This window comes from Biomphalaria glabrata, chromosome 1 (genome assembly GCF_947242115.1).
Source record: "Biomphalaria glabrata chromosome 1, xgBioGlab47.1, whole genome shotgun sequence".
NCBI classification, from domain to species: domain Eukaryota; kingdom Metazoa; phylum Mollusca; class Gastropoda; family Planorbidae; genus Biomphalaria; species Biomphalaria glabrata.
The window spans coordinates 1,980,475-2,001,144 of NC_074711.1; the positions used below are offsets into that span (position 1 = coordinate 1,980,475).

The 20,670-nt window shown below is 34.3% G+C and overlaps 1 protein-coding gene and 1 non-coding gene across 4 annotated transcripts in view; one reads left to right on the forward strand and one right to left on the reverse strand.

The window, feature by feature from the left end:
• LOC106059014 (WD repeat-containing protein 93-like) overlaps positions 1-20,670 on the reverse strand; it is a 54,369-nt gene that overhangs the window by 27,850 nt on the left and 5,849 nt on the right. For all 3 annotated transcript variants that reach the window (XM_056045311.1, XM_056045245.1, XM_056045179.1), the window contains exons 4-15: positions 20,218-20,288; positions 19,608-19,683; positions 17,292-17,392; positions 17,064-17,168; positions 15,652-15,754; positions 13,819-13,999; positions 12,484-12,632; positions 10,231-10,362; positions 9,518-9,731; positions 8,352-8,412; positions 7,403-7,559; positions 6,093-6,270 (exon numbers count right to left, since the gene is read on the reverse strand). In XM_056045311.1, the coding sequence (XP_055901286.1) occupies positions 6,093-6,270; positions 7,403-7,559; positions 8,352-8,412; positions 9,518-9,731; positions 10,231-10,362; positions 12,484-12,632; positions 13,819-13,999; positions 15,652-15,754; positions 17,064-17,168; positions 17,292-17,392; positions 19,608-19,683; positions 20,218-20,288 (1,528 nt within the window). The remainder of the gene's footprint in view (positions 1-6,092; positions 6,271-7,402; positions 7,560-8,351; positions 8,413-9,517; positions 9,732-10,230; positions 10,363-12,483; positions 12,633-13,818; positions 14,000-15,651; positions 15,755-17,063; positions 17,169-17,291; positions 17,393-19,607; positions 19,684-20,217; positions 20,289-20,670) is intronic.
• Positions 2,316-2,388, forward strand: Trnar-ccu (transfer RNA arginine (anticodon CCU)). Its single transcript has one exon. It is a non-coding gene; the product is annotated as a tRNA-Arg (tRNA).

Sequence of the window (20,670 nt, forward strand, 5' to 3'; positions counted from 1 at the left end):
CTTGATCTGTTAGGAAACGTCAGTTATTTAGTCATAAGCACTCAGTGTGACCCATTTAAGGCTACATACTCACAACGAGGCTCTGGTGAAAGGGACAAAGTTAACATACTCACAACGAGGCTTGTGTGAAAGGGACAAAGTAAACATACTCACAACGAGGCTCGTGTGAAAGGGACAAAGTTAACATACTCACAACGAGGCTCGGGTGAAAGGGACAAAGTTAATATACTCACAACGAGGCTCGTGTGAAAGGGACAAAGTTAACATACTCACAACGAGGCTCGGGTGAAAGGGACAAAGTTAACATACTCACAACGAGGCTCGGGTGAAAGGGACAAAGTTAACATACTAACAACGAGGCTCTGGTGAAAGGGACAAAGTTAACATACTCACAACGAGGCTCGGGTGAAAGGGACAAAGGCTACATACTCACAACGAGGCTCGTGTGAAAGGGGCAAAGTTAACATACTCACAACGAGGCTCGGGTGAAAGGGACAAAAATTGAAATGCCTATAATTCGTGCTAAAACTTTGATAAAAATATTGATAAAAGTTTGATCAAGCTAACATTATCATTTTAGCCGCTGACAGACCTGTGAGTTGTGGTTTCTTGATTTAGCTTTTCTTCAGTGTCTGGCATATTGCAAGTAAGAAGCTTAGAGACGTAGGCTTACAAAAACCTGGACATCTTATGCCATTTCATTTGCTATCGATTTGTCTCCCTTTGAAAACTTCTATTCCCCGCAGTGTCAGAATGCAAGAACAGCGTGTACCTTTAACCCTAACCTTTTTACACAGGGACAGGGGCGGACTGGGTATTAAAATCCGTCCGGGCATTTCTATAAAAAATCCGGCCCAGAAATAGTATATCATATGATGGGCATACAATTCTAGGTCTACTTGTCATCAAAATCATTATGTTAAATTTAATAATATAGGCCTATCTGTAACTGTACACACGGTCTATATCTTTATAAGAAACATAGGCCTTATGCTGCATGTTGCTTTTTTAATCGCTAAGTGTGTAGCCCTAAAAGTATGGAGCCTACTAGTCCTGACTAGTAGCACTGTCTACGGATATAGGCGATTACATTATTTCGGGAAATGTGTTAGATTAAAGGCACATTCCTCATCCCATATGCTAGGACAAATTTGTACAAATACTCCTTCTTCCCTAGTGCTATTAGGGCATGGAATGGGTTGCCTGAGCTAGCCAGGAAAACCAGTGACTTGGCAGAATTTAAGTCATTGGTTAATATGAATGACTGAATGCATGACGCGTAGGACGTAATCATCTTCTTTTTTTTGAAGTAACGTCTGTGTTATATAAGATTAAATTAGTATTGCACTGTAGAGTCTGTAAAAGATTTCTTAAATCTCAACGTTCAAAGGGTCACTTTTATAAGGGAATATTATAAAACCTTTAACAATTTAATACATGCCATAGAGGCACCAATGCGGTCCTTTCGGTGGCCCGACAGGCCCACTGGGCATTTGCCCGAATGTCCATAAAGCCAGTCCGCCCCTTCATAGTTATAAATATTAATTTACAACAATATAAGCCTATGTTATCATTCTCCAAGAGCACTTCTAGAAGCATGCACATTTTCAGTTACGTTTGCACCAGGCTCACGAAAGACTTGATCCGTCTCTACATTTTCACAACACAAATTCTATGCAATTATCTATAAGATCTATAGGCCCCAGAAATCTCCAGCTATTTCTTGAACTAGCTTCTTCAAAATGAAGGCTACTAGTGAACTGTATGCTACTATATGCAGGCCTACGCTATTACGAAATCTTTATGCTATCATGGACATCGAAAACCCAGCAAGAGAATCGCGAGGCCTAACTCTTTTGTCCGCCCCACGCCCACCCAGCACCTCTACACCCTAGTGCATTAGATAATGCCTACAAAAACAAGGCCCATTGTATCAGCACGTTTTATCTGTCCAACTCTTGCTCAAAGGGGAAAAGACTCACACAAACATTCAAAAACATTGGAACGCATGCCAGTGAGTAAATATATTTAAAGTTGTACTGCCCACAGACTCGTTCAAATAAAAATCAATAGGCCTATTTGAGACCCCCACGAACAAAGACGTCGGTGAACTGTCCTGCTCACTTTAACAGGTTAGATGTCCCTACCTTAGGATCCCGGCAGTCAAGTGTAGGCCGGCATCACCAGCTCGAGGCTATTAGTATTACCGCGGGAATACATAGACTAGAAAGTTTTCTGAAAGCAATGGCTGCGTCATTGGCAAACGTCTGCCTTACTTGACAACAATTGTAATATTTGAGTCGCCACAGTGCGTAGCCTCCGTGGCCTAATGGATAAGGCATCGGCCTCCTAAGCCGGGGATTGCGGGTTCGAGTCCCGTCGGAGGTGCTATAATTTTTTTTTTTAAATAAAGGAAAGATATTTTGACTAAATGTTGAGGCGTATCAAAGGTGGGACTACATATAGGCAAGTAACTTGGAAGCAGCACAAAACCAAAATAATGTATCGATAATCGATCTATAGGCCTATATCAAAAACGTTCCTCAAGGTTGACTTCTAAAATTTTACTTTTAACTTTAGATTTAACTTGAAATTGTGAATTGAGAGCGTGTGGAACGTAAACATGGTATAGCGACCACTCAAAGATTAATTTCATTTGATTAGATATAGGCCTAAAGATGGATAGGCCTACATCGTTCTCAGAGTTCCACATTGAAAAAACTTCTTGCTCTCTCACACGCCGCTCATAGAGTTGATTATTTCAATAAAAATTTCCAGTTTATATTTTTTTTATTAGCTTCATGTGTGCGTGCGCGCAAGTGAGTGAGACATATTTTGATGTAGATTCTAGCCATCTATATTCTTTTTTTTTTTTTTTATAGTTTCATTCAAGACCAGATAAATCTAAAAGAGAAATATTACTCTAAAAAATCTAATAGGCCTTTGGCCGCATCAAACTTTCAGCAATCATTTCTAGATTAAAAGATATTAACTTATATCTGAAGATCTCCAGAACAACATTCAGACTTGTGAACAGTTAGGCCTAATGCCAACTAGATATTCATTAAACGAAATAAATAAATGATGATTTAATATCAAATTAAAGAAACTCCATAAAATGAACATTTATTTTTTTTTAAATTTGAATAAACTAAGACTGAAAGAGTCCATATCTTATAGGCCTAACAAACCCTTAACTCAAGATAACATTAAGAAACTGGAACAGACACAAAATAGAGCAGTGAGATTCATAACAAACGAATATTCACACTTAACCAGAGTAACACCTTTAGTAAAATCACTAAATTTAGAAAGCCTTCAGGACAGAGGACTCACAAGTAAAGTAGCAACTATACATAAAACACTGAACCACAATCTCCAAATACAAAAACAAAATTTAATAAAATACTCTGAAAGACACAAAGATAAAGGCACATTCCTCGTACCATTTGCTAGGACAAATTTGTACAAATACTCCTTCTTCCCTAGTGCTATTAGAGCATGGAATGGGTTGCCTGATCTAGCCATGAAAACCAGTGACTTGGCAGAATTTAAGTCATTGGTTAATATGCATGACTAAATGCATGACGCGTAGGACGTAATCATCTTTTTTTTTTTTAAGTAACGTCTGTATTATATAAGATAAGAAGATAAGATAATGAAGTATGTCCAATCCAAAAAGTTGGCAGACAGCTGCAGAGTGAATACATAAACAATGTACTCTCTAAGTAAAACAAATCAAATCGTACATCAAATCTAAGGAAATGGAAACAAAGGAATAGCCCCCCCCCCCCCTCCTTAAAAGGAGAATATAATATACCCACAATAATTATGAAAATAAAGAAAATCTTTCTAAATAAATACTCCCCATCAGCAGTCTGCAGCTCCAGCAGACACAGAAAAACTGCCTTATGTTAAATCCAGTCAAAAACAGGAAATATAAAAATAAATATTAATAAGTAGGCCTATTTGATATATTATTTCATTTACAAAAACAAAGAATGCATAAACTATAAGATAATATAAAACTGAAAAAGTATATAAGAATCTAAACTTACTAACATTACAGTGCATCATTATATAAGGAGGACAATATAGTAAATATCTATTCAAAATATTTTTTGAGCTTCATAAATCAAGGTCAAGTATTGAGACACTGAAAAAAAATGTCTCTCGTCTGTTTTAAAAAGGAGCAGTTAAAGGCCAGTTTGACGCACCAGCATCACTTCAGTTTGGGACTCCTCAAATTGAGAAAAGGAAAAAAACTAGATCAGACACAAAATAGATCCTTGACGTTAATTACAAATGAATTCTCAAACTGGACTTGAGAAACATCATTAGTAAAATCATTTAACTTACACTACAGGATATATCAACACCAATTAACATTGTTACCAGGCGGATGGCTGCCTGGTCGTGTGGTTTGCGCGCTGGACTGTCGTTCTGATTTATCGACGGTCGAGGGTTCAAACCCTGCCCGCTCCCTTCCCCCGTCGTCCTGTGGGAGGTTTGGACTAGGAAGTAAACTATCTTCAACTCTGAAGGAACATCCGAAACATGTAAAACATTTTACAAACATTTACATTACAAATAAACTCAGGAACAGTGTAATTACCATGTCTACATCCAAAAGAACATTAGTGACATTTTATGGTGTCAGAAGTATTAAGACACACCAGTGACATTTTATGGTGTCAGAAGTATTAAGACACACCAGTGACATTTTATGGTGTCAGAAGTATTAAGACACACCAGTGACATTTTATGGTGTCAGAAGTATTAAGACACACCAGTGACATTTTATGATGTCAGAAGTATTAAGACACACCAGTGACATTTTATGGTGTCAGAAGTATTAAGACACACCAGTGACATTTTATGGTGTCAGAAGTATTAAGACACACCAGTGACATTTTATGGTGTCAGAAGTATTAAGACACACCAGTGACATTTTATGGTGTAAGAAATATTAAGACACACCAGTGACATTTTATGGTGTCAGAAGTATTAAGACACACCAGTGACATTTTATGGTGTCAGAAGTATTAAGACACACCAGTGACATTTTATGGTGTCAGAAGTATTAAGACACACCAGTGACATTTTATGGTGTCACAAGTATCAAGACACACCAGTGACATTTTATGGTGTCAGAAGTATTAAGACACACCAGTGACATTTTATGGTGTCAGAAGTATTAAGACACACCAGTGACATTTTATGGTGTCAGAAGTATTAAGACACACCAGTGACATTTTATGGTGTCAGAAGTATTAAGACACACCAGTGACATTTTATGGTGTCAGAAATATTAAGACACACCAGTGACATTTTATGGTGTCGGAAATATTAAGACACACCAGTGACATTTATAGTGTCAGAAGTGGTAGCAAAAACATTATGAGGTCAGAAGTGTTTAATGCATGCCAGCGACATTATGGTGTCTGAAAACAACCCCGGTGACAGTTTCTAATGTACATAAATGACCTACGTAATTTAATTAGTTCAGGAATAAAAGTTAGACTATTTGCAGATGATTGCATAACATATAGAAAAAAAAAACAGCACATTAAAAATGAAGTTGTATTAAAATAATTAGATGAAATAAACAAATGAGAATCAAATTGGACCACATCTTTCCACCCAGAAGATGCTAATTTTTAAGAGCAAAAAAAATAATTGAAACAAAAAAAAACAACTAATTATTCTAGGTTAGTATAGTTATTTGTCCCGCATCGCCACCCTGGGCCACAACCTTACTACTGCTATTATTCTATGTCACATGTTTATTAAAAATTTGTTTCAGCTTCAAACTCCATTTATGGATAAGTAAAGGATGTAATAATCTATGTGAAGAAGCATCTGTAACTTTAAGATAAAAAAAAAGAACGTTTGAAATTGAATTTTGTTAAAAATGTAGATTCTATGCATGAAACTAATAAAAAAATATTTGTAAAGAGTTCTGCATTTCTTTCTCAGTTTCCTTTTCTATTCTTATTACCACCACCACCATCACTCTTTTTCAATTATAACCCTAATTTCATCAGAAGGTATTACTAGCTGTAGGGATGTGCGAAAAGAAGTGTCATTACCTATAAAACTGAAGAGAAGCTATCCTCTGATCCAGTGTGTTGAAAACAGTCAGTGGTACATCCTCTGTGGAACTAACATTGAAGTAGCTGGCTAAAGCAGGGAATGTTTCTAGCTGGACATGAAACAGACAAGTTGACCTCTCTGTCGAACCTTCTGCTGTCTCAAGCAATCCTTCACCTTTTTAGTTTTAAAAGAAATGAAATGTATGCAGACACAAGTGAACATTTTATTTTTACCTTTAGTCTTGTTATTGTTAAAGAAATTAAAACATAACAACAGAATAACATTAGAGGGGTGCAGGAGAGACAGTGAGGATTTAAATCTTTCACTGTGTTGTCACACTAGCTAACTTTTAGTCAATAACAAATTCAACTGTATCTTTGACACAAAATCTTAAATTCTTAAGTTGATAATATCTACAGATTTGTTGTTAAGGACACAGAACTATTCTATTAGACTCATTTTCTCTTTTTTTTTTATGGCACTGCCTGGTTTCGAGGTATGTGTCTTAAACTGAAGCCTTGATGGTCCCAGGTTCAAATCCTCTCCACTGACATCCCCTGCTGCCATGCTGGAAATTTGAGATATAACTTCTGAAACTTACAGGTCCAGGGTCAAATTTTTAACAAGTCACTACGGAGATTTAATCATCATACCCTTTCACAAAGGCCAATGGTCAACTATCATAAATCGCCCCAGAGGCTTTTTCAGGCCAGTTTTTTTTTTTTGCTGCTGATCTGTGGGAAACATTATGCTCTTCTAAACTTCTCTGCAGTGCAACACAAGATGTTGTTCAAACTAAGGTTTTGAGATAAAAGTCTGGTCTGTCTGAGATGTGGTATGTTGGGAAATTCCAACAGGAGGGGGGGGGGGTAGCAGTGTCTGCTGTTTGCACAAATCTGATCAGTTGTAACAAAATATGGATTTCGCAGCTGAGCTTTTAGAACCTTGCAATGTTTCCAATCTCTAAACTCAAAATCTTATTATTCAGAGTACCCGGTACGAAAGATTATTATAAGTTGAAATGTATTCGTTTTTTTTTCAACACTTGTCTATGAGCCTGCCAGTGTGGTATGTAGGTCAGACTGTTAAAACCATAGTTTTCAAACCCTGCCTGCCCATCATTAACTAACCTCATGCAGGGTTTTGGGTTTGACGGAAAAATGTCTAATTCTTAAACGAACTTACAGAATTTACTAGTCTATTAAATAAACAACACCGGCTATTTTTAAACAATCTCTCCTTCAAAATTTCTCATTAATAACAAAATAAACAATAAAGCCAAAAGCAGAAAAACTAACAAAATTACCTTTTACAAATAGAGAATGATTTTTATCAGTGAAGGCAAAGATTGGCTCCCAAGGGGACTGAAGTGTGTAGGGGGAGGGCAGCTGTATCTGGCACACAAGTGATCCAGTTGTAATGTCTTTGACAAACATCTTGCCTCCCTTTTCCACAAGAAACATCTGTACAATATAGTAAAAAAAATGTCAGAAAAAAAAAATAATTGGAAAGTATGTACAAACAATAAAACTATGTAGCCATAAGGTCCATCTTTGCATCAATATATAATAGAAAATTTTGATGGAGATCACAAGTTAAATAAAGAGTAGATCCTGATCAAACTTGGTGATAGACTGCGGGAAAAAAAAAATTTGTTTGATGGCGGATATGCTACTTGTTTTTGTTTAATATGTTGCGGACATTACTTCAGAAATAAAGATTATTACATCATAGCCAGGACCCCTGGTTGGGGATGGCAGGGCTCAAACCATCATGATGACAGCCAGGAGCCCATAAGAATTCTGGGAGTTCACATCTCATTTTAACAAAGCTTTGTCTGTCTGTCTGGTAAAAAGTTTGCACAAGTTATTTCTCCCACACCCAATCTTGGATCAAGTTGAAATTTCGCATAGTTATTTCTTGTACCCTGACAAAAAAAAAAAAGAATCAATAAAAAAAAATTTAACCAATAGTTTATTAAGTATTGGTAATTAATTATTTTGTTTGGTATCAAACAAGGGAAAGAAATGGTACTTGACAGATGTGGTGGTATAAGTTAATCAGTTCCATTGAGAAGGCTAGAGCTCATGACTTATCTTATCTTATATAATACAGACGTTACTTCAAAAAAGAAGATGATTACGTCCTACGACTTGAATTCAAGTCGTACAATTGTTTAAAATAATGCATTTAAAAAGAAGTCTTAAAGTCTTACTAGAAAGAAATTCAAATAAAGCTTGACAACTATTACTAACCAGCTGTGGAGCATGAGGAATTATTTGAATGACAGTTGGCAACTTATCATCATCTTCAGGTCTGAAACAAAGAAGGCAGATATGTGGATGATAATTGTTAATTATTGTACTGAACTATATAACTCAACAGCAGTGAAAACATCTAGAAATAGTGAGGAAAGAATAATGTTTAGTTCCTGAATCAAAATAAATATCAAGATTGAATTAACTCTTTCAGTGCGGCATTACTCTCAGCGAGTAACCAGGCAACTTCGCTAGCGCTGGTCAGTGTGGAGTTACTCTCAGTGAGTAACTTGGTTTATAATATTTATTTCACTATCTTTTTTATGTTAAACTTTTTTATTTCTCTCTTTTTTTTTTCATTTTCCGGATGTGGGAGTGATTGTTCTTTGTTTTGGTAGTAAATTCTACGCAGTACCAACACATTTTGTTTTAAAAAAGACAACATTATGTTAATGGTTCCTCTTTTTTTGTTTATTTTCCGGGACCTGAAAAATGTAAATAATACAATTTCTTAGTGCTTTTTTTAATCTTTCATGAAATCTGAAACGATTAAAGTTGTTTAGTATTGCGATTTTTTTTATATTTATGGATTAAATGTTTAATGAAAAGGTTAAATCTTTCAGTATATCGATTTTTTTATGAATTTTAAAAATATTTTCTTTTTCCGTGCTCAGTTTAAAATTATTAAAAAAAAGATTTTCTTGAATAATTAATTTTATTTATTTCTATTTTGTAGCCCATTCATTTTCCTTTAAAATAAAATATGTTAGATTATTAAAAAAAAAAAAAGTTATGTTAGTTTTAGTAACTCTACCCCAGGTGAAAATTTGTGTACAATCCGGAAAACTCCATTTTTTCGATCAAAATAATTCGCACTGAAAGAGTTAACAATGATTTAGTTTTGCATTTTTGTTTTGTTACCATTTAGGTTGGGTTGGAAATTATGGGGGAAATAAAATTACGAAATTTCTGATGATGTTTAAGTTTGACCAAACTAGTAATTTTAGTTTCTACTCAGTTCAATTAAAAACAGATGTAATTATCATGCCAGGCAATTTAAACAACTTTAAAATTTAATTAAAAAAAAAATTTTGAGAGGAAAGTTTTCCAATTCTAAATTAAAGCATCAGAAGGTTAAAGCAAACTGGCAAATAATGACTTACTCTGTGGCCAGACTTTGAGGAATTTGATGGCTGCTATGCAAGGTATCAAAAAGTAGTTGTGATCCCTTAGAGTATTCCGCCAGAACATAGGTGGCACTGATTGTGTTATAGGGAGGGAATTTTGGCTGATCTATTGGGTACAAAGATGGCTCTAAAAACCTCAAGCTTTTGACAGAGTTTTTTTCAGGGCCTTTTAAAACTGATTTACACAGACCTAGAAAACAGAAAAGATTTATAGATAAGATTTACAACTGGAAAACAAAAATCCATTTTATTCAACCAATCAATTAGTTATTACTGAAAAGTCTTGGCTAACTCCTAAGCTAAGAGAGATAACTGCAAAAAAAAAAAAAAAAAAAAAAAGCCCAATATTTTTTTCTTAATCTTAAATTATTATAATACTAAAAAGAAAAAAAAAGTTCTCAATATGTATATAAATATCTATATTTAAAACTGTTTATAACTTCCTATCACATTGTACCACAATAGTATGGAGCAAAGTAACAAGTACATAAAGTAACAGTAGTAAGTACCAGAAGTAATAGTCTACATTTCCAAAGGAATAGCTATACACATATAGTGACATAAAAGTAATAAGATTATTATTGAACCAAATTTGTTTCAGTGTTTAACTGAAATGTTTTAATTTTAATTTGCAAATTTAAAAAAAGTGCTAATTAAAATTAACATTGAGACTGTATCAAATTTCTCACCAAGTTTCCAATCCCAAATGACTGTTGAGCCGTCTTCTAGTCCTAAAGCCAGATGTGTTCCACACCCACTGACAGCTGAGCAGGTAATATTACTTGAGTAAGGCCAAACTAAGTCTGGCTTCCATTCCAGATCTGCCAAACAGAAATCTTTTTAAATATTTGAATAAACTAGCTTTACTCACACTAAATGTTTTTCCAAATTTATCACAATATATTCTTGTTTGAAAACTCCAAATGTCCCAAAATCAAATCATTTAAGATTTGAACAGGTGCACATCCAACATCTCTATCATGCTCTGCCATAAGGAGAAGGTAACCAATTTGGCCTAATTAAAACCTAGTTTTTAACAGTTCTCCACACATACTCTTAGGCTGTGCGGTAAAGAGCTTTGCGTTTGAACTGGGGTCCCTGGTTTGAATTCTGGTGAATTTTGGTATCTTTGGGCCCCTCTGAGTTCACCCAACTCTAATGGGTCCCTGAAATTAGTCGGGTAAAAGTAACGGAAGTTAACTGGCCACATGACACCCTCTTTAACCGTTGGTCATACAAACAGATGAGCTTTACATCATCTGCCCTATAGATCACAAGGTCTGAAAGGGGAACTTGACATTTACACATACTCTTGGCCAGTTCATTGATTATGTCTGAAGCTTGATCTTCAATGAATTGAAACAGAAGTGCCAAAAACCAATTCTTTTTAAATAATCAAAATATTCAGAGAGTTGAAAAGCTTAAAGAGAGAAAGAAGCTTGATGTAAAAGGGAAACTCCTATGGTTTTGACAATTTTTATATAATACGTGTTTTGATTTACAGATAATATATGTATTATTTTTTTTAAATTTGCAATAATAACTTAGTAATTGATGTTTTTCTGGTGTAATTTTCTTGCGCATCCAAAATGATCAGATTTTCATCGGGTTTCTATGTGACATCACACTAACCTATTAATTAAATCTACTGACTTATTGTATAACGGGAGACCATACATTAAAGTTTACATTCTCGTAAAGAAATATATCTTCATCTATGCAGTTAGATGCAGATCTTGTAAGCAAAGAAAAAAAATGGGTGTTGAAAGTAAATTTACATGCATGACTAACCACGACAGTTTGTATTTTCTCGCCTGACCACTCAACACATACAAACACTATTGATTGGTTGTCTTGTTGTGACCGACTATACGTAGTCTAGACTAGCCTTACACTGACCAGTTTGCTAGAATCAGGCTAGAATTAGTCAGAAACACAATCTATTTACTTTTTAGGACAGGGTTAAGGGCTTAGATGAAAATGTTACTTTTTTTCTCGAGTTGGTTATCCTAATGCTTTTAGATCTCTCTTTATATATATAACTGTACCATAGCTCTGGACTAGGCCGTCACTAAGCCTAACAGCTACTGTAAGAATGAAGCGATACGACTGGTTAAATGTCATTTCTCTTTCAGTATTGTTGAGGGAAGTGATGTTTGACTGAGCTAAAAACAAAATCTCATAGAACCCCGTTTTTTTTAAGATGTCAAGAATTTACTGACTGATTTATTAAATATAAATGTTTCTAAGCATTTAAATACAAAATGGTAAAATGTTTACTATTACAACTTTTTATGCAGAATTTAAATATGTCAATAACTCAAATTTGAAAAACCATCGGAGTTTCCCTTAAAGTAAAGGGAAGCTGGTCCCTTAACTGTTAAGTGAATGGTAGGTAGTGTATGTGGTCAAAAGGCTCAATATGGTAGATGTAACACCACACTATTCTAAAGTATGATTCAGATAGTGGTTTGTTATACAATAGGTTTGTAAAATCTTGTACATGTTTCAGATGTTCCTTCAGAGTTGAAGAAAGGTAAGAATGACAAATACGAACTATGCTGTTGGGATGACAATTGTGCCAAGTAGGTGTATTTTGTCTCAAGTCCAATACCTTGGCTTGTCCATGAAGCATAAACAAAATATCAGGTCCTATACTAATTTCTATCAATAGCTCTAACATCACCCCTCCCCATTCCTAACAATGGACTAAAGAACAATTTATTTTTTTTAAAACCAAGGGAGACAATATTTGAATATTTCAAAGAATAATGTGAACATAATTCTAAGGAAGAAATAATTAATCATGAGGTTTTCTGCTTTTCTAACTTTCTGAAACTAATTTAGGATGAGAAATGTGATGCAAGAACATAAACTCCAAGTTTCAATTCAATTTTAGTAGATTTGTTTTTTTAAAATATGCAATGTAAATAATTTTTCACCTTTTGATGTCTTGCTGAGTGAATAGTGGGCTACAATTGGATGTCCTGTCCACCAGACAGCTAAGCTTACTGGAGCTTTGGCTGATGTAGCAGTGTCAAGGTCATTAGGTAGAAGTCGGCTGATGGGAAGGAAGTGGATGTTAGGAGAGCTGAAAAAAAAGAAAAACAACAACAGGGTCAGGGTCAGGGTCAGCAAACTTTTTCCGACACTTTTGATAGTGTGAGTTTCTGTTGTACATATCTAAGGGTGAGCTCAGCAATTAATTCTGGTTTTCACAATAAACAGGGCATATCTTAGCAGAAGACTAGTGATAAGCCTCTTGGAATTCAATAATTGGCCATATGTCCTGTAGAAGCTGACTGCAGATGTTTTGGGAGCCAAAGTGGGTTGTCAGACAGCTAAATTGTCAATGGTTGAGATGAGAACATTGCAGATGTTCTAACATCCTGCTCCTTGTTGCTGCTAGACCCATATATAATCAAAGTAAGTGTAGGGTGCTGCCAGGTTGAAAGTCACAAGATCCAGACTTATATTTTTATCCTAAAAAAAAGGGTGGGGGGCATGGTAAAGCACTTGGCTTCTGAACTGACAGGTCTTAGGTTTGAATCCCATTGAAGACTGGGATTTCGAATTTCAAGATTTTTAGGGCAACACTGAGTCCACCAAACTCTAATGGGTACCTAAATTTAGTTGGGGAAGAGTAAAAGTGGTTGGTTGTTGTGCTGGCCACATGACACCCCAGTCAATCGTGGGCCACAGAAACAGATGATCTTTACATCATCTGCACCATAGATCACTAAGTCTTAAAGAAGTACTTTACATTTCTTTTAAAAGAAGTGTGTTAATCTAGTCAAGTTTGTTAATTCAAGACTTCAACTCTGCTAAGCCATTGGTTTTTCTGACTGATTCAGGCAACCCATGAAAAGCTCAAAAGGTAATAAGGAAGACGGAGCACTTGTAAAATGGAAAATGGTCCTGTTTTTTAACAATGCCTTATCTTATCTTATAAAATACAAACGTTACTTCAAAGAAGATTACGTCCTATGCGTCATGCATCTAGTCATGCATGTTAACCAATGACTTAAATTCTGCCAAGTCACTGGTTTTCCTGGCTGGCTCAGGCAACCCGTTCCATGCTCTAGTAGCACTATAGGGAAGAAGGAGCATATGGGACAAAGAATGTGAATGTCAATGCCTGCTGCCATCTCCTACTAATCTGCAGGAGTTTTGGGCTGGGATGTAATAATCTTCATCTCTGAAGTACATTGAGCCTCTTTTCTTGCCACACTTATATATATATGACAAACATGGAAACGAAAAGATCAAGCACTGACCTAGATAGTTCTTGCTTTTCTTCAGGTAAATATTTGATCAGATGCTCATTTCTGTGTTTAAACATCATCTCTCTCCGGCTCAGGTGGGTGGCATTCAAAATGTGGTTATGTCCCATGCCTAGAACATCACTAGAATCACCTCCCTTGGCTGATGTTATGACTGGAGGCAAACTAGAAATTGCTGTATGTTAAATACAGAGAAATTATTGTCACACGCATTTTTGATATTTGCTTGCGAGTAAAACGTGTACACGAAATTCTGGGTTTAATTCTTGTGAGGGAGCCATGAATTTAAGGTGTGTGAAAAATATCTACTCACAGGAAACCAATTTAAATGCCATATAAATCTGACTAATTGTACAAAATGACCTGCTCATTTTATTTTAAATGACCTACTGATTGTACACAAAACTGACCTACTTACTGTATACAAATTGAAATATTTATTGTATGAGAATCAATTTTATTATTGAATAAAAATTGATCTATGTATTAAATGTCATGATAGACTGTACATAGTGGCTACCAAACATTTAGGAACTGACCAGAGGTTAACTAGAAGTCAAGCTGTACAGAACCATAATTAAAATATGAGTCAATTTTTTTTTTGTTAGGACAGTCAAAACATCAGGAAGTCCTTGTAGAGATATTTTAGTAAAGGACATACAGGTTACTGAAAGAAAAATGTAACTAAGGGCTAAGAATAAATTTTATCTAGATATTTTTGTATTTTTTTTTTAGAATATAATAAGAAAATGGGGCAAGATATTGAGTTCATAGGTCATTTTGATCTGTAATAACTAATTACTTTTGTTCACTGTGCTTTGGTTAACAATAATATATTCAGTAATATATTCTAATAATATTTAAACATTAAGACCTATCTGTTTAAAACTTTTTTAGATTAGTTTGTCATTTCAGTTGTCGTGTTTGTGTTTGTAATGTTATTACAGCGCCTTGAGCCTACATTGTTAACAGCCCTTTATAAATAAAATTATTATTATTAATATTTATATAATGTGACAGTAAATAAATGACCTACATTAAAAAGAATATAGTGGATTGACACAGACATGAGTCTGAATATGTATTTGAAATTTTAAAACATATCTTTAAATTCATCATTGAGCTTATTAGTTAAAGTAAGTAGAGACATTTAATCTTTGTTCTGAACACAATATCATTGTGATCAGTTGGCCAAAACAAGTGATAATTTTTCAACTGTTACAGTACATGGGTAACAACCCAGAAAACACCAACAGTGCTAGAACTCAAAAGATGCAAATTGAGCTGGATTGGCTGAACAATGCTTAAATCAAGGGAAAATATTGCAAGGCAGGCTCTGAACTGGAACCCAGAGGAGAAGAAAAATCCTGGAAGTTCAAAGCAAATTTGGGGGAGATCAGTGAGAATTAGTAAAGATGACAGGACAGAAATGGGAGGAGTTGCCTAGAGCCTGATAGGGAAATACTGTTGTGGTCCTATGCTCCACTGGGAGTCAAAAGGACTAAGTCAAGTAAGTCAAATTTTATAGACTGCTAGATCTGAAAGACAGACTTTAACTTAATTATTCATTGAAAAAAAAAAGGCCCACTTATTGTATGAAATAATAATGGACCTCATTCACCAATCGTAAACAATCAACATTTAGTCACGTGATAATATTGATAAATAACATATGATAGATATTGTGTATTAAAAAATTAGATCGTAATTTGTATAGAAGAGATAGAGAATCACGTGGCTAAATGTTGTTCGTTTACTATTGGTGAATGAGGTCCATTCACATTTTCATGATAAATTCAAATGGACTAGCAAACAGCACCAACTTACCTGCATTCAATGGAGCTGCAGGTTTCAGTTTGGCTATGAGTTCTGGTGGAGCCCAAATTATGGCTGCTGAAGACAGTTTATCTAAACTTATTCTGATGGATTTCTGAAGGTAGTAAAGAAGGAAAAAGAAAGAAACATTTTATTATCAGCACATTGAAAAATACATACAACTTTTTGTGACTCTTGTAGACAGTCTTTCAAATGTCTATTGCACAATTTTTCACTCTATTTTTTTTACATGTTTGTTGTATATGTCTTGTCTTGCTGCTAGAACTAGGTGAAGTTGCCAACTCAGGGGGTCTATGGTTCATTCTCTGGTCAGAACTGTCCATTATTTTGCTATATTTAATTCACTGTTTTATTTTTGAAAAAAAAAATTTGGGTGCTGCCTTTATATTTGTAAAATGTATACATCATTTTTTATATCATACGCCATTGATTCTTGAACTTCACATTTGCTGCCTAGTCATTTTGATGGCCCCAGGTTCAAACCCTGCTCGCTGCCATTCCCCTGTTGTCCTGGGGGAGGTTAGGGCTTAGATGTAGATTATGTGAAGAAGCATCCCAAACATGTAAAAACACAGATCTCTACATATTATTAATTAGTTGGCCTCCTTCTGTTGTAATTAATAGTAATTCTGTTTATAAGTTTAGTTTGACTTATTTGAAATGGGTAATCAGAATGTAAGAAATGCAAAGAAAGAAAGAGCCTTATTTTACATGGCTCCTGCTTACATTCTCACGCTATTCCTTTTTTTTTCATTCCTGATATAACTTTTCAAGTATTCTTTTTAAAGCTATAACCCTAGTAAAGGAAATTTAAGGCCTCTCATATAACTATAGTTCAAAGACTGGTCTTGTTATGGGTAGAGACAGAACAATAGAGAATAACAATTATGACAGTAATATGTTTATTAATCATAAATAGCCCACATTTTATAGATTTAAAAAAAAAATCAGAGAAATATGTCTGGAGAAACATACAAAGAGATGTGGCTAATTAATTTATTAAGGTAGACCTTTAACATTGCCTGTGTTTTTTCAAAATAAAAAAAAAATAGTCACTAATTGAATGTGAATTTTTTTTTAAATATCCTTTTGATGTATATCTAATTAACATTGTTCATCAAGCCTAACAGCATTATGTCATTTTTCTCAAAACATGAATGTGAAATGTGACAAATATTTCAAATAATATGAACTACAATAATAACACATAAATAAGTGCTTAAAGTAATAATCTTACTTTTCTGTAAATTGTATGCTATATATAATAATAATATAATAATAATAATAATATAATAATCTTCAAATACCAAAAATACAAGTTCTAATAAACTCACTATGCTCTTCATATACTAATGGTTATACTTTAAGCTGAATACGGGGAAATTACTGAATCTAATTAGTACCTTTGGTAAAGAAGTTTCTGGTGTGTGTATTGATTCTTCATATTCCAAGATATTCAACTGACTTTTGAATTTGTCAAAAGAAATTGACTCTGCCTCTTTGTCTGTCTGTAAAGAAACATTAATTTTCATTCAATTTGATATTCAACATAACTCTGTCTCTATAGGTTTATGTAAATTCTAAAGGTGAAGCTTAAAGCTTAAACAGGAAATGATCCTATTGGTTATTACCTCTTTGTCTTGTATGAGTAGAGCTTTGCTTTCTAACTCTGTGATCCAGGTTTCTATAGGAGACTTGTACAACTCAACATAGACCTCATGTGTGCTACTATCTAGAAGAAATGACAACTTAGCCATTTTAATATTTGAAACACAATAATTAAAACTATTATCTTATCTATTACATACGTTACTTCAAAAAGAAGATAATTACTTCCAATGCATTTCATGTGTAAATCTAGACATGCATGTTAATCAATGAATTAAGCTCTGCTAAGCCATTGGTTTTCCTGGCTGATTCAGGCAACCCATTCCATTCTCTAATGGCACTAGGGAAAAAAGAGCACTAGTATGAATTTGTTCTAGCATATGGACTAAGAAACGGACCTCTATCTTTTTGTCTTTGTGAAGAAAAACTAGTGAATCTTATTTTTAAAAAATTAGTTTTAATGTTGTTCTACATTTAAACTTAATGTACATACAAGTCAGTAAAATAAAAAAAAATCAAATAATGAGTCTTTAAGTAAGGGAAGGAAATAAAAGTCACATGTTTACTTGTTCAATATTTATTTAGCAGAACCAGCCAACTGAACCAGCTGCTTCTTCAGACCAAATCCTTAAGTGCTAAAACAACTCCTATAATATTTAGCTGAGTCTGATGAATTGTACCAGCTGGTTATAAGGACCAAAAACTATTGTGCCTCGATGTGGTCCAATTAATGGGATTCACTAATCTACCAACAAATCTAAAGCCGCCTAAGCCTTCAATATACATGGACGGAGTGACATGAAAAAGTGTTCAATGAGATGAACATTACTCCTTATAAATGAATGAAGCTAACAATCTCTTTATTTTACTGTTTACCAACATAATTATTATTTAATATTGTCTATATTACCCTAAAATACGGATTTAAAATTATCCAGATAGTTTTTTTTTTTAGTAAGCTATCCTATTGGTCTTAAAAATATTCAGCTCTCAGCTTAACTATTTCTCTCCTATTTGACGATGCCATCATTGATATGACCCCATTAAATAATTTTTTTTTTTATAAACATTAATTTGTGATATATTCTTCTTCTTCTTCTAGCCAGCTTTGTGCTGCTGATTCGAGCTGTCAGCTCTCTTGCAGACTGTGCCAAGGAAAAATAGTGTGCTGTTTTCTTCAGTTGTTCAGCACTGCCGTACAGGGTGTTGGTTGTGTTGGGCTGCAGTGGTAGTAGGGTCTGCCTAAGGTGGATTAGGAAAGGCCATTCAAAAAGGATATGGTTTACGTTGCATAAAGGTGGGCACAGTGTCTACAAAGAGGGAGTTGTGTGGGATTTATTTTATTGAGATGGTAATTTAATAGAGGTGTGTGTCCTGTTCTTAGTTGGTAGATTGTAGATTGCTCTTTGCAGGGGAGGAAGTTAATACTGTCCAGTTTGTTAGACATATATATAAAAAAGAGCATGTATTCCCCTTCACTTCTATGCCAAATAAAATATGTTATGATTAAAAAGTTATTGAAGTTTAATCATAACAGGGTAGTGAGCTATAAATCAACAAAATGAATAATTCCATAGGATCATAAAAAATAACTACAGAGAGAAAGAGTTAATTCCTTCCTTAAATCCACCAAAAGGCATACTATAACCACTAGATAAACTGGGCTTTTTTTTTTTTTACTATTACCAGTGTTTTGATAAATACTATAGAACAATACATGAGACCCAAACATCCTGTGTTTTTTTTGTAGACCACCAGGGTTTCTTATATGTATTTCTTTTGTATTTTTCTATACAGTTGTTCACCACTGCAGCTGTAAATCTTTTGACCACCAGTTTAGGTCACAGTTATGGTTTTAAAAACTATAACATTTTGATGTACAATAAAATAACGTATACAGTGGACTCTGGTTAGTTTGACCACTGGTTAATCAGACCAACTGCTATTTGGACTGAACCATAAAGTAGCCAAACAGCTCATTCTAGCACCCAAAAGATTGCACCCCAGTGTGCAACTATTATATAAATATATATATAGTAAAAATCCATAAGGAAGATGTAAACATCATCTGTTTCTGTGGTTCAAGGTAACGAGGATGTCATGTGACCAGCACAATGACCAACCACCTTTTTTTCCCCAGCAAATGCCAGGTACCTGATAGAGCTGGGTGGACTCGGAGGTGCCTTAAAGATCCCAAAATTAAAAATCCCAGTATTTATCAGGATTTGAACCCAAGACACCTGGGTTCATATATATATATATATATATATATATATATATATATATATATATATATATATATATCAAAGAAAGAAAAATTAAGTAAACAGTTGACTTACTTTCAAGAACAACTCCAATATATTCACCACCTTGAGAGAGAAAACATTTCTGGCACAGAGTTTTGACTTCTGCTTGCTGAAAATATGATTTTCAGAAGTTTAATTTTCATACAAATTTACTTTTTTTTGTTAAAATGTTAATGAGTGTAGAAAATTGAGATATTTCATCAAAACTTAAAATGAAAATGCATAATACAAAGTCGCTTTTTATTAATTTGAATATCAGAACATTTAACTTATTTAGAAAGGAAAAAAAAAAGAATGCATAGTTGAATTAATAACAAATTGCTTTTGTCTAGACATCTTTCATGCAGATAGAGTGCTATAGTTCAAACTCTTAGGTGGACCAGTGGGTGGAGGGGGTATCTTTTTTTATGCTGCCTTTAGGGGCTCAGCAAACAAAACTCAGCTGGAGTAGGGTTATAAACTTGAGCCTCCTTGATAGGTACCCAAGCAGTGTTTGACTCTCAGCCATACTGCTTAAAAAGTAGTCGGTTAGATAACACGTTAGCTCACCCCTTCTGCAAGATATATATGAATGGGACTGTACCAAATTGAGATTTTAGCATGGAAATGCACTATACCAAAGAAAACAGCAAAATCATCTTACCGGAGCATTTTCATTGATTGCTTTGATGCAGAACAAATTACCTAAAGCAAAGAGAAATAATCTGCAGATTCCTGGAAAAAAGATCAAAGCAGTAGATAATTTAAATACATGAATATATTTCAGCATAAAGAGATTATGAGCCTTCATTCACAAAACTGATCATAGCAATGGAATCACTATTCATTGTGCTAATCACAATTCATTATGCTGAGTACATATTCAATATATGGTGACTGGGAAATCAGCAATCTAATGTATTTTGTCCTTTTCTTATTGAAGATTCCAAGTTATAGATTTTTAAATAAATTTAAAATTCGAATATCTAACTAGTTTTGTTTTTAGATTTTAATACGTATGTTGTATGCACTCTGGACTGTTGTCTTAATGGTTCTGGTTCAAACCCTGCTTGGTAGAGCTGCCATCCCCCTTTGTCTTACTGGATGGCTGCCTGGT